Source organism: Armigeres subalbatus, chromosome 2 (assembly GCF_024139115.2).
Source record: "Armigeres subalbatus isolate Guangzhou_Male chromosome 2, GZ_Asu_2, whole genome shotgun sequence".
NCBI lineage: Eukaryota > Metazoa > Arthropoda > Insecta > Diptera > Culicidae > Armigeres > Armigeres subalbatus.
Genome location: NC_085140.1, coordinates 14354329 through 14369276, shown reverse-complemented (window position 1 = coordinate 14369276; position 14948 = coordinate 14354329). Strand labels below are relative to the sequence as shown.

General features: G+C 38.1%; 1 protein-coding gene across 1 annotated transcript in view; it reads right to left on the bottom strand.

Annotated features, from left to right (window-relative positions):
• Positions 1–1060: 1060 nt before the first annotated feature.
• LOC134217852 (BAI1-associated protein 3) overlaps positions 1061–14948 on the bottom strand; it is a 396811-nt gene continuing 382923 nt past the window's right edge. Inside the window, exons 13-14 of the mRNA XM_062696671.1 lie at positions 2282–2531; positions 1061–2222 (exon numbers count right to left, since the gene is read on the bottom strand). Of these exons, the coding sequence (XP_062552655.1) occupies positions 2131–2222; positions 2282–2531 (342 nt within the window). The 3' untranslated portion in view covers positions 1061–2130. The remainder of the gene's footprint in view (positions 2223–2281; positions 2532–14948) is intronic.

Genomic DNA, 14948 nt, shown 5'->3' with positions numbered 1-14948 from the left:
GCCTTACCGTTGTTGTTCTTCTCAGAGGCATTCCTCCAACGTACCCGGATAAAAATGGCAAACGTACAATGCAACGATAATTGAATGCACGATATGGACAAACGGACAAGTTGTTAACGTAACATGGAGTCACTTGATCCCACATTTGTCATCCATACAAAAATTTGACCAAAAAAACTTCAAAAATATTAATTTGTTCTCACGTGTCAGATTTTTAGTGCACTTGACAAATTTGACGAAGGGTTCGATATCACGAAAAGGGAAGTCCCTCTCAATACTAAGATGGCACGCACAGCAAGTCGAAAAATTTACATATTTCAGAGGCCTTTCTACTTTTTTCAAACCAAGTTCTTGGGAAGAGTTCGATTCCCCACAAATATTTTGAAATTCAAATTCAAACAGCACTTTGAAAAATCGATTTGTGGCAATGATTGTTTATCAATAACAACAACAACTATTATTTACAAACTGTCGCACATCAGTAAAGATACACTGTATGTTTTTCTGAGAGTTTGTGTGAAAACCGCGTAAATTTATTTATTTTTGGTTGTGATACATCGGAAATGATAAAAGGGGATCAAGTCTTCCCAATCTCCCCTAGCAAAAGTAAATTAATTTTCATTTGTTCATCGTTGAATGACAAAAACGAGACAAACAAACAACCAAAAGAAGAAAAAAGACGCAAGGGAATGCGCACTTTTAGAATGATAACAAAAATTAGAATACACCCAGGTTTTTTTTTACACGGTTTGGTTTTGGTCGTTTAAGACCTTCAGTGTCAATGAACCAATGAGTTAACCCCACGAAAAAATTCACAAAAAATCAAAGAAAATTCAGGGGGTATTTAAAAAACTGTGAAAGTTCAGGTTAACCGAGAAATTAATGAAATCCAACCGTGTAAAAAAAACCTGGTTGTATTAGTTTTCAACCTTATCAATTATGATAATTTCATACAATGAAATTTGTGGATAATGATCCAACACGAATAAAAGACATTCGAAACTATTGAAACTTAAAGGACAACAATACGTAGAACCTGAGTGACAGTGTGAGGCTTCAGAATCCTAGAATAAGCGTGACACAGTTAAATGGCATGGTTCAGTAATTACAGCGGTGCGCGTCAGTGTGTTTATAGTATATGATGATGGTATGTAGTACTGGTCTTCTATTTCCAATTTCTGTGTGTGTGTTTTTTTTTCAACAAATCCGTAATATACAAGCGGAAAGGCGAAACGCCCGTTTCCTTGATTTTGCGTTTTGTTTAAGATTTTATTCATTCATAAGAAAATATCTGCAGTTTGTTCGAGAAAATTTACAGCTTAAAAGTTAATTTTTTGTCGTTTTGGTTGTTTGGTTTAGTTTCGTGTTGTTTCGGTTGTCCCCTAAAGAGAGATTTGTTATCTAAAAATATAGTTGTCACAATGTTTAAGCTTTTTCTTCTATTGTTTCATTCAAAGAGCTTTATTCAGTTCGACCGTTGATTAGATTACTTTTTTAGGTTTTGTATTTTAGTTTTGTATAAACTTATGTATAGCATCTCTAAAGTTCTGGTATTTATGTTTTATACAAAGATTCGAATGTACAAGACAAAAATAGTTAGTTTCAGTTTACTTGTTGCTAAAACTTAACAGTAGATGATGCATAAATGGCATCCAAATTAACAGCTTCATATAAAAATATGCAATTTTATTTAGAAAATAAACTGGTAGAATACAAATATTCATGTTACTGTTTTCCTACGAGTAATAGTGGTGTAGTTCACATATCCGGTTGAGAATAGCTACGACTTAAAGTGGTCTTCGGAGATAGATTGACTTTCTACAATTCCGACGGCTTTGTTTTATTGACAAGCAGGAGCATATGATGTTCATAGGTGGTAATATATCAAGTGAAAGGCATTGTTTTACTTGCGTGAGATCGATTTACAGATATTTGATTTTTACGCAGAGTTAGCTGTCTTCTAGTACCGGTTAGATCGATATGAATTCCGATCGGCTATGAAAGCAAGGTCCTTGGTTGCAGGTTTACTCTTGTCGGTTATGCTTATCGTTTCGTGATGGATAAAGTGTGTAAATGCTATGTGATTGACAAAATGTTTTGTGCTATTTCTATAGTTTCTACTTGATTGACTTAATCTACTACGCGAGCTTTTTGTTTCCGTACGAATTCCATGGCATTTTTATCGTTGACGCGTCCCTCCAAGATCAGTAAGATCGGATGACCTAATAAAACACAAACATTGGTTAACATACCAAAACGAGCAATGTTCAACACATCTTACTTTTATCTTTCATTTCCAGCAAGGGTAAATCGATTTGCGCCACACAGTCAAAGTTCTCGATGTTCATGTTGAATGTTCGGGCCACGCCGGGAATGTTGTTCAGCGAGAGGAACGCCTCGCCCGCGAAATCGTTCGCCGTCAGCACATCGTGATCCATCACGGTGAAGATGATCATGGCGGCTTCCGCTTGGCACTGTTCTTGGGTGACCGAAAACTCAAAGCATTCGTCGAACACGGGGTTGAGCGTTTTCTGGAAAGGATAATGTGGGAATATCAATTATTGCAGCAGTGCTTATTTGGAAAGCCAATCATACCCGATCAGCAAGGCATAACAAAATTATAACAAGGGGAGTTATTTATTTCAGAAAAATATTGTAACATAATGCGTTATAAATTTGGTTGGCTAGTTGTTAAAATAACAAAAATTATATCAAAAACCCTCTAGCCGTAACACAATTAAATCAGAGGTTATACCATCATACCAAAATTATAACAAACGTTGATATGCTTATCCTGTGAAAAATCTACTTTCAAGGTAATTGCCTACATCACGTATAAAAATCTAGTACTCTAAAACGACGGATTTCCATCCATAATGTAGGCATTTAACTTTTTACTAGCTATTCTAGACCAACATTTGAAAAGGGCGTAACAGCCAAAATTTATTCCTTCTGATTCTTCGTATACATGTATAGCTATATATGTGGAAAAAGAATCAGAAGGAATAAATTTTGGCTGTTACGTCCTTTTCAAATGTTGGTCTAGTATTAATATCGAACATAGATTCAAGCTAAGGTTCCCCCAAACACACGCGATGCGACAGTTGCGACGCGATTCTAGCGCTTGGCGACAGCGATTCTGTCGCCGTTAGTATGGATGCGTGAATAGAGCATTGCCTGCAGCGACCCAACGATAGAATCGTGGCGATTAGTTGTCGCCTTCGCGGCGATGAAACCGCTTAGGTTTGGGAGAGCCTTTATACTGCAGGTGATTACCTCCGTTCCTAGAAGATCTACTTGGATAATACCCTCTATTCTCGACCCCGTCTTTGTATGAAAATCCCAGAAAAATCTTTTACATAGTTAGTGTATGGCCCTTATGTTTTAAAAATCAAGTAATTCGGTTGAAATGAAAAATAACGGACGTTGGGAACGGAAATAATACGGAAATAAACGCCTCCAACTTCACCGTACTCAAGAACTTGATCAATTTGTTTGATCTTCTGAATCGTGATTTTAGTTTAAACAACATTTAAGCGACAACAATTGAATCTACCACAAATTTCTTTGACACAATTGTAAATAATTGCTGAGCTTCTCTGGGTTCTGGGTTTGGGTTCTAGTTCTGGGATTAAAACGACCACAGTAAAAATATGTGTGATATGCACTCCCCAGAATTCAATTGCCAACATAGCACAGCACATGCAACCGCCATTTAGTTTTCATCTAGTTCGGATCCCACTTTAAAAATTGATTCTCAATGAAATAGGTCAGTATTTGTCTTCACCATAACCTATTTTTAATTTTTTGTTTTTCCAAACCAGTCAGTGGGGGCGCATGGTAATTTGATTGCCTTAAGCGTCGAGCTGCATTGGTTTTGCAAACTCTGCCAAGTTCCACAGCATTTTGACTCGAAACACATTCCGCATACCGTTATTAAACATGTCAGCTCTTTTGCTGTTGTAGGAAAGTTTTATTACCAATATAACAGAATATTCCATTGACCAGTAGGTTAAGGAAAGCTTTTTTTTAAGGCCCAATCGGAAACTCGTGGATACATGATTTAATTGTTACATCTCTGGTTCTATGATATCCAGTCTTTTGCGCTCGGTTATGGCGGCGTGAGTTCCGTTGAATTTGACATTCAAGAGGTAGAAAACATTGAAACTCATCAAGTATGTCTTGATTGACTTTCATAATAATCTTTTACTGTACCGCTCATAAAAAATCTACTCTTCCGCTCATTTTTGGTCGCAGCGAAAAATATGCGCCAGATAGTCGCCTAAGAAAAACATACCTACAGCAAAAAAGCTACTTTGATATTTTTTTAAAATTTGGTCGCCACGTGGTGCATTCCGGCGGTGAATGCTTGGATAGCACGTGCTATTTGTACTGCGGAGACATTTTTCACATCTATGAGCAAGATGAATACACAGCTAGGTGTTGCAGCCTGCCCAATTTATGGACGAAAAGAAGGCGGGGGTGAAAAATTCATTTTCGGTGCAAAACATAAACAAACCGGCTGGCTCTCCCATACTAAAATCCAAGATGGCTGAATCGTGATTTGGCAGATTGGAACACCTAGTGGTGTATTCATCTTGTATATGAGAGTCTTGGAAAATGATCACGAAAGTTGTCATTTTGTTGCAAGGCACAATATTTTAAGGGTAAAATCAGCAGTGATTCAAATCGTTCGGGGCTGTCAGTTTGAATATGAATCTGAAACATTAATTTTCCCAGCAGCTGTTCTAGATTCATTTTTTATACCAGTCAAATGTCAAAAAATAAAACTGGTATAACGCTCCGTTCTATTTTCTGCAGATTTGAACCACGATTGAATCACGAGATTCAAATATTTTCCAATTGTTTTGGTGTATGAATACGTCATTTTATCTACGGATCAATCCACTTTGCAATTACGGCGCCTTTCTTGGCGCCAACATGATGATTTAATTTAATTGAAAATTTGAAAAACATGAATAGAACACTGCTGGGGAAACCAGCGAGTTTGTTCTATTTGGTTCCAGATTCAAACTAGAATAGTGGTCGAAAATTTGAAATGAAACTGAATCACTCCTGATTTCACTCTAAGCTTGACTGTAACGGTTCCTAGATGGAAAACACGTGTATAAAAGCATGATTTCTAGCCGTAGCTGTCCCATTCAGTTTTTATTGGACACAAAAATGTAAGCAGAAAAGCTTTGTTTGTTCGATACCGCTTTTTTGTTTAAGTTCAGCTGCATCGCGAATATTTTAGCTTATGATATATTTTTAACAAGAACGTTCATTAAGGACAATCCTCACGGAATCTAAAATTAAACGCACAGCTGTCATTTTTATTATTTCTCGCATGCTGCGACGTGGGGACGTGAGGATACGAGGACGAATGATGATTGTCCTTAATTGGTTTGCAAGTCTAAGCCGGGAATAAATATGTTTATTTTACCTTATTCTTTCGATTTCACGAAGCTTGATAACCTACAGCCGTTCATTAAATTAGACCACCAGTGACAAATCGATTAGGGTTTAAGGAAGAAAAACAGTCAGTGAAGTACATCACCCATCTTCTCATATGTCTCAAGGATGTTTAAAAAATCACATATCCTGTTTTCAATAAATAAATAAAAAAAAATGAACAAATTTTCAAATCTTTGTCTACTTCCGTGTAGTTGATGTTTGAGATTCTAGAATTCAATGATATCTGTCGACCTTTTCCAGCTGAATCATTTATTGCCAATAGATCGTTAATAAGACTACAGAAGCCAATTTTCCAGAACATTAGGCAAAATCAATGTTTGTCCATTACATAATTTAGTAAACCCAATTGTGTTTTTTCTATTTTGAAAAACATGTTGATTTTTTTTATTCATTCGATAGAACACCTTTTTCTGAGCTACAGCATATTTTTTTTACACTCATAGCTCATAGACCCTAAATTTTATGTTTAAAACCCATTTTAATTTTTTTTTTGGAAATATTACTGCTTTTTTTTACACTCATAGCTCAAAGACCCTAAATTTAATGTTTTTTTTAACCCATTTTAATTTTTTTTTAAATATGTCTGCTAGGTGGGCTGCAAAATAGTGGGTTGACATCAAGGAAGGAACGCCCAATAGAGCTCTGGTCCCCACAAGTTCCTATCTCACGCTTCCACGTGTCGTCCGATAACAAAAGACCGCCAGCTAAGGGTTGTGTACTTAGCTGGTAGTGCAGCCTGGGCACTGTTGTCATTCTGACATCAGCTAGAGTGAGAAGGTACGCCTCGAGCGTCTGTTTACCAGGAGGTGCGGCTCAAACAGCGTACAGCGTCTGCCTGGTACCCAGCGGCTGATCAACGAAATGCTGTAGCACGTCAGCTACACCTAAGGTGGCAGCCCCACCAGCGCGATGAAGGTAACGCGACCCCGGTAAGGTAGCCTCTCAAATACCACGAAAAATGGAGATAGAAGAAAAAGAGAACGTTATTTATGGCAACCGACCCGGCAACGAAATAAGGACTATGATTGGAAACTCGGTACCTGGAATGTCAGGACCCTAAATGAACCTGGACGAGTGAGCCTTCTGGCTCGTGAACTGCAGAAGGTTGGAGTGAACGTGGCCGCTATTCAAGAAGTCCGATGGCCTAGATCCGGAGAACGTGAATTCCGAGCCGTGGACCCCACGACCAACACTGCATTCAAGTATAACATCTATCACAGCGGCGGCGGAAAAGCAGAGCATGGAGTTGGTTTCGTAGTGATGGGCAAGCAGATGAAGCGAGTGATGCGGTGGAAACCCATTAGCGAACGAATCTGTGTATTGAGGATACGGGGCAAATTCTTCAATTACAGCCTAATCAACGTTTACGCACCGACAAACGATAAATCCGACGACGTGAAGGACACGTTTTAGGAATGCCTTGATAAAGAATATGGAGAGTGCCCAAAGCATGACGCGAAAATTGTTATCGGAGACGCTAACGCTCAGGTCGGTAAAGAGGACTTTTCCCGTCCCATGATCGGTAGGGAGAGCCTTCACTCCGCTACCAATGACAACGGCCTACGGCTAGTAAATTTCGATGCTGCCAGAGGGATGGCCATCAGTAGCACCTACTTTTCACGAAAGAACATCCGAAAGCACACCTGGAGACACCCAAATGGTGAAACTTGCAACCAGATAGACCATGTACTGGTGGATGGGCGCCATTTCTCGGATGTTATCGATGTGCGAACATTCAGAGGTCCGAATATTGACTCTGATCACTACTTCGTTATCAGTAAAATTCGATCACGATTTTCAACTGTATCGAACGAAAGATCACAGCGAACGATGTGTTACAATATCCAGCGATTGTCGGCGGAATGAGTATTGGCTACCGGCAGCAGCTCGACGAACGGATAAGTGCAATCAACGTTAGCGAGTGACAATATTAACGATCTATGGGAGTCGATCCATGGAGCGGTGAACACAACGGCACAAGAAGTGGTAGGCACTGCATAAAGGCGATCCAGGACGGGTTGGTTCGATGTGGAGTGTCAGAAAGTGACAGACGAGAAGAACGTTGCCAGAAGCCGGATGTTGATTGTTGGTGTCGGGTACCCGATCGAATAGAGATCGGTACAAGGAAGCAAGAGCAGTCGAAAAACGAACCCACCGCAGGAAGAAGAAAGAATATGAAGAACAAGTGATTAGCGAGGCGCAGGAAAAAAATGGAGCAGAACGATATGCGGAGGTTTTATGAGTCTGTCAATGGCGTGCGGAGAAAGACAGCGCCTATCTCCCGTCATGTGCAACGACCAACAAGGTAATTTGCTGACAGATAAAACCGAAGTGGCTGCCAGGTGGAAGTAACACTTCGAGATTTTGTTGAATAGTGGAAGTGACGGTGCATCGGTGAGCAGAATAAATATTAGCGACGATGGACAAGCTGTGGAGTCGCCTACACTAGATGAAGTTAAAAAAGCTGTTAAAGAGCTGAAAAACAGACTGGAGTGCGCCAACTACCGAGGATTAACCCTCCTTAATTCGGCGTACAAAATTATGTCCCGTATTCTGTTCAACAGATTGAGACCGCTTGAAGAGTCCTTCGTCGGCGAATACCAAGCAGGTTTTCGTGAGGGCCGATCAACGACGGATCAAATGTTTACCCTGAGACAAATCCTTGATGAATTCCTGTAGTACAACTTGCAGACACATCATCTATTTATTGATTTCAAGGCGGCGTACTGTTCAGTGAAACCGAATGAATTATGGCAAATTATGCTAGAACATGGTGTTTCCGGCGAAACTGATACGGCTGATTCGTATAACGTTGGACGGATCGAAATCAAGTGTAAGGGTTGCGAATGAAACATCGACGTCATTTGTTACCTTAGATGGATTAAAGCAGGGTGATGGACTCTCAAATCTACTGTTCAATATAGCGCTCGAGAGACCGATTAGGAGAGCTATGGTGTGCAAAGAAGCACAAAATCGCATATGCTCCTGGGATTTGCGGACGATATCGATATTATCGGGATTGATCGCCGTGCCGTGGAAGAGGCTTTTGTGCCTTTTAAGAGGGAGACAGCGAGGATTGGACTCACGATCAATACCAGCAAAACGAAGTACATGGTCGCTGACAATCAACGTGGGTTCATTAGTGGTGGTGGTAGCGAAATGGTGCTGGATGGTGAAAAGTTTGAAGTGGTAGAAGAATTTGTGTATCTTGGAACATTAGTGACGTGCGATAATGATGTTACCCGCGAGGTGAAAAGGCGTATTGCAGCTGCAAATCGGGCTTATTACGGACTTCGTAACCAGCTTAAGTCTCGTAGTCTGCAAACGAAAACAAAACTCGCGCTGTATACTACTCTGATTCTTCCGGTGGCTTTATACGGCCATGAAACATGGACGTTAAAGGAGGCTGATCGGAGAGCTTTCGGAGTGTTTGAGCGTAAGGTGCTGCGGACAATATTCGGCGGTGAACGGTATCTGGCGGCGCCGCATGAATCACGAATTGTACCAGGTGTACACGACAGACTGCGGTGGGCTGGCCACGTTGTTCGTATGCCGGAAGAACGTCAAGCGAAGACAATATTTAGTAGAGAATCCGGAAGAGGCCGCAGGCTTCGTGGAAGGCCGCATACACGATGGCTTTTTGCAGTTGAAGAGGACCTGAGGGCGCTCAATGTTCAGGGCGACTGGAAGCGATTGGCCCAGGATCGAGTCCAGTGGAGAAGGATACTCCATTCGGCGTAGGTTCATCGAAGAGCTGTAGCCCATTAAGTATCAAGTAAATATGACTGCTTGGTAGTTAGCTCACAGGTTGACAGCTCGGCCCATAGTAAAATCAAGATAGGGATGTACAATACGCGATATTAATAGGTTTTTCGAAATTGATTTAAAATAGTTCCCGTGCACCAAAACTCATGAAATTTTGGATTTAGTCTCGGTTTTAATAATAGATTCAATATTATTACATATATCTCAATACTAATAAAAAACCCAATTCAATCGCAATTCAAAACCTTACATATATAAATATATTGACACGATCATTGATACTAAATAAAATAGATGATTAAAACTTAACTGCGCCATGAAAATAGTTGCGAAGAACATTGACATTTGTTTATTGATACCACAAATATTAATAAAATCAAGGCATACGTGATGTGCTCCAATGTGTTCTACCTCACGCCGCCATTACCGAGCGCAATAAACTGGATAATAAATAATTTCACTATAAAAGTTCATTTTATCAAAAAAGGAAGACATTTTTCACTTGTCATAAGACGAGTTAATATCATCCCATTGAATTCCACCACTTAAGTCTTGAGCCAAGATACGAGACACTCAAAAGGACGGCCGTCTTCAGTGTCTCGTACTTGAGGTCGAAACTAAGTCTGTCAAGTACAAGATACAATTCAATGGGATGATATTAACTCGTCTTATGACAAGTGAAGACATTCCACTAAAAAGCTCAAAATAATTTTCTTATCAAGACATTTTTGTTTGGAAGAAGACAAAGGAGGTCATGTCCCCCAAAGGATACCATTTGATAAGCCTTTTTTGGATGTGCACTGGAGTCAATATAACCTCAGGCCACTTTGAAAAGATGCATTTTTTAGTTTTCAACCGATTCTCCTAATTTTTGGTAGTTTGGTAAAACTGTGGAGTCATTGGCCCCAAATTAAAAATGTTATAACTTTTTTTTTGTATTGTTTGGTTTTGGATTTTTTTTAGCTTTTTCGAAAAATAATTTAATCAACATTACCCAAGATTGATCATAGGTGGGCGGATATCTCGCGGGGAGTTTTTTTTGTGAATAAGGATACAAAAATAGTGATTTTTAATGCTTATTTTACTTATATCTGAAAAGATTATGTACGGAGGCGTGTATTTTGAAATTATGCTTTGGTTAGTTTAGAACTAGGCCTCTAGATGCTGGTATATATGAAACAATATTTTAATAATAATTTAGACTAACTCAAGATATACCGATACATGGAGTTCTCCACATTGCAAATATTCTTATCGCACAAATTTGAAATTTGTAAAGATGATGTCTTTAGCAAAGTTTATGTGGTGGGAATGAACTGTATTGTAGTGGAAAAAAGTTTATGAATGTTACAAATAGGCGGCGCTAATGTGCTTGCAATATTCTTGCATATGTGAAATATTGCTCTAGCTTGAGATCCTTCGTATCAACACCCAAGTTGTATTCGACAAAATTGATCAGGATGTCCAGGACTACAAAGCGGTGCTCAGTGTATTGAGCACTTCTTCCAAGAGGCAGCGCTAGTGAGCACTTATATTTGAGTATATTTTTCTATGTGAGATCTGGCGAATTTTGTTGCGTAGTATTTTTGCGAAGACCACATTATCAAGAAGACTGGCAACACAGCCTGAAATCGGGCGACACTGTTAGCAGCGCTGTCGGTGAGCCGAGGTGGTACTATGTATGTTTGTGTGAGTGAATTGACACTGTAGCCTCAGTTATACGATCAATCAAAATACATTAAAACCACATTTAAATTATGCTAAACAAAACTCTCGAGAAGCCCACTGAGATAAAACGTATTTCAATTTTATGAGATCAGCATAACTTTAAGACGAATAATATTCGGAATTTTGTCTTGAGCTGACGGTTGAAGTGCCGCACTCTATATCAATTTCCGTACGGACCTGTGATTTTCTTCACATTTCGACTGAAGACTGTTTTCATGATTTGATTTGAAACAATTTACTCTCTAGATTTTTCTTAACTTTTATCATAACCTTGCCTAAAAACACAAAAGTTCGAAAAGGTTCTGCTATCCTAGACATAGTAGAAAATGAACTCTTCACTCAGAGACTGAGTGAAATTGTATTGCCGTATCTTTTATCTCTCGAAAATCTTACTAATTTTTTTTGTAAAAGTGGAACTACTCAAATTTTGATTAGTTCCACTTTTTTACGAAAATGAGAAAGATTTCCGTCAGAAAAAGAGACGTCAATTTCACTTAGTCTTTGAGTACATAATTTAAAACGGCGTGTACAGAAATAGTACCAAATAGTTTTTCTTAAAATTCCTACACACTTAAAATAACTCGCAGATTTCTGTGAAATTTCACTGAAATCTCAACAGCAGAACTGTTCGGTATAATTTTACAGATTTTCGGTGGTTTTGACAGTTGGAAAAGGAAAAATCGCAGAAAATTCGGTGAAAAATTACCGAACAGTTTCTGTTGAGATTTCGGTGAATTGAATAAAAATTCACCGAAATCTGTAAAATGATTTAAGTGTGTAACTTTGAGAAAACCCGTGTTAGATGTTTTTCGCCAGGAGTAGGAAGAAGGAAACCAGTCATTGCTAATAATTCATTGACAAAATTCAGATGATAGATAACAAAAATAGATGTTAACACTAGGATTCATTCGTTCAGAAAATCGTTGTAACTAAATTTTCAAATGGCTATATCTCAGTTATTTTTCAACCGATCTTCTCAGTATTTTCACCAACCTCTTAGCCATCTCTTCTAGTTTCTGGACATTGCAAAATATTGTATCTAGGGGTGTTCAATTTTTCACTAGAGCTGTGGGAGTAAAGCAACGGATTTAGAAAAATGCGATTTTGGAGATATACTTATATTTCATTACCAAAAATGATATCTATTCATATAGTGATGATGGAAATGATAAAATAACAAATAAAAGACATCGCCTGGAACATAAGAACACATTTTGAGCATCCCTAATATGCATACGATGATAATTTGGTACCATTAGGAACCACGTGTAGTAACACGATGTATAAAGCTTCAGAAAATGTTTTCAAGCATGTTGTCTACTGTGAACTTGTTAAAATTAATGTAAACTATATACGAAACATGTGTGATAATAAATTATGATGTTTTAGGATCTCCGAACTGTACTGGAATTTGAATTTGATAAAGTGGTCTTCGATTTTTGGCAATCACACCATCATTCCACCATCAGTTTTGCCCCATTTTTTAAACTAATTTTAAATACGTTTGAAATTCATAAAAACCTTGTTGTTTTGAATACGAGATCATTGTGAAATGTAGCTAGTTTTGAAAATTTTGCATCTACACGTTGAAATATTGGTGATCGCAGATCCAGAGAATTTCTGGAAAAATCAACCATTTCGAAAAGCCAAACCAGTCTTTTGTGGAGCACCGACAAATGGCAACTATCAAAAGGCTACCCGAATGCTCTAAAAACTACAAAGAACTTGAAGCGAAAATTGGAGAAGGATTTGGACCTGAAATGGAATGTGGAGAAGCAGGTTAGAGAATACCAACTAAAAGTTTATGCTTACATTACTAGGCTTACCGAGTTGATGGAAGCCCAGCCAGGCAAAGTTTGGTACCTCTTTTTAAACGGTGTATTCAACCCCAAGAAACAGGTAAAATACGATTGTATTGAAATGCTGCTCTGGATTATTAAAAAAACCAGATATACTGTCCAGCTTGCCATGGGTTGTATGTCCGTCCTGAGATAGGTCTCTGTCGCATTTGGTGGCGATCTTGTCAAAATGTACCATCAGATTCGACTTTGGCCAAACGACAAATCAGCACAGAGGTTTATGTACGTCGGAGGAGGTTCGTCGCTTTAACGGCGTTGAAGTCATCTGCATGTTTGCATGATTGCATGTTCATATAAGTTAAAATACTAAGTTATTACGATAATCTAAGTTAATACGATATCTGTATGTCTCCATAAGTGTTTTTCAGGCATAAATTGAAAACATTTTATTATTTAACATGTCGAATACTGCGATCAAGAAATCATTAAAACCATGATTTCAAACAGCATGTTTCCAAGCGTCTTCTAAGCCAGAGGTTCCCAAACTTTTGGATATGCGACCCACCTAGCAGAATCCCATATTGATTGCGACCCACCAGGTATCAAATGCATTGATTTTGTGAAATTAGATAAAAATGAGTTCGCATTAGATTTGACAAAATATAATAAATTGCTTTATATCCCATCATTGTATTTGTCAAAAATTCGTCAATTTTTTGGATTGGATGTGGATTGGATTTGGATGGAATTTGAATTAAATTTGGGTTGGATTTGGATGGAATTTGAAATTTATTCAGATTGGAATTGAATTAGATTTCGATTTGATTAGGATTGGATTTTGATTGGATTTGAATTAGATTTGGATTGGATTTTAAATAGATTTGGATTTGATATAGATCGTATTTGAATTGGATTAGGTTAGGATTGGTTTTGATTGCGTTCGGGGCTTACATTTGGATTATATTGACTTCTTTCTACTTGCCCAAATATCGTATAACACAAAAAAGCCGTTGACCTCGTCAGGTTTGTTGTTCTTTAATCATCCAATCATTAGTTAGATCCTAATTCAAAATATGGAGTAGATTTGTGGGACAAAATAGTAACAAAATTATAAATTAAGATTTGTCTTTCGCGACCCACCACTGAACAACCGACGACTCCACTGGGGGTCGCGACCCACAGTTTGGGAACCTCTGTTCTAAGCAAATCTCATTTCACGGTTATCTTATCCACCGCTTATAGTTTCCTGAAGTTTGTTTTGTTTCTAGGGATCGGTTTAAGAACGGATGTTGTCGTTCAGAATGTAGAAAATTTCGATTTACCAAGTTGGATATGAGTAAAATTTATAAATTCATGAGAACTTCATACCGGAGGTCAAGCCAGAATGTCTAATTGCGTATGCAAGTCCTAAAAGCGCTTGTGTATTATAAGCAGTTAAAATTAGTTTGATGCAGATCTACCTAGCATGTCCATACAAGTCCCTAGAGCCCTTGCATATTATATAAAGTTCAAATTAGTTTATGCAGATGTTCTATGCTGTCGCAAAAAAACTGTGTATTTATTTTGTTATCGAAAACCAATACCAAAATTAGTTTTCGATTTGCTCTCATCGACAGCAGGAATAGTTTTCATTTTGATGTCACAGTAAGATTTTTCTGCTGAACGTTTTGTTATTTTAACCGATAAAACGACCAAACAGATTTCAAATTAAGTAATCGTTATCGGTGATTAAACAACATCAAAACAAGTTATCGATTTGCTCTCACGCTTTGCTCGGGAATTCTAACCTATTGTTTTCTATTGAAAATTGGCTCAATCGCACAGAAGGTATGGTCAAAATACTAATTTCAAAATCTGTATAGGAAAAATAACTTTTTTTTGTATCTAAGCTAATCCGATTTGCTTGCAAACAATTGGGTACGATGTGAAAAATAAGACCTATCTACCAATTAGTGTTATTTTAAACTTTTCTTATATGCTTCTCAACCCTTTTTCACGAACGAGAAAGGCATCCTCACCGTTGGGCGAATAATTTGGGTTTTTAGTTTAGTTTTTATATTCACCCTGCAGTCCATTCCCCATCTGAATACGCCTGTCTTATCGGATCATTGCATCTGTTAACACCATAATCACTTCTTTATATAGAAAAAGCCGTAAATGAAATGGGCGATTTAAAGC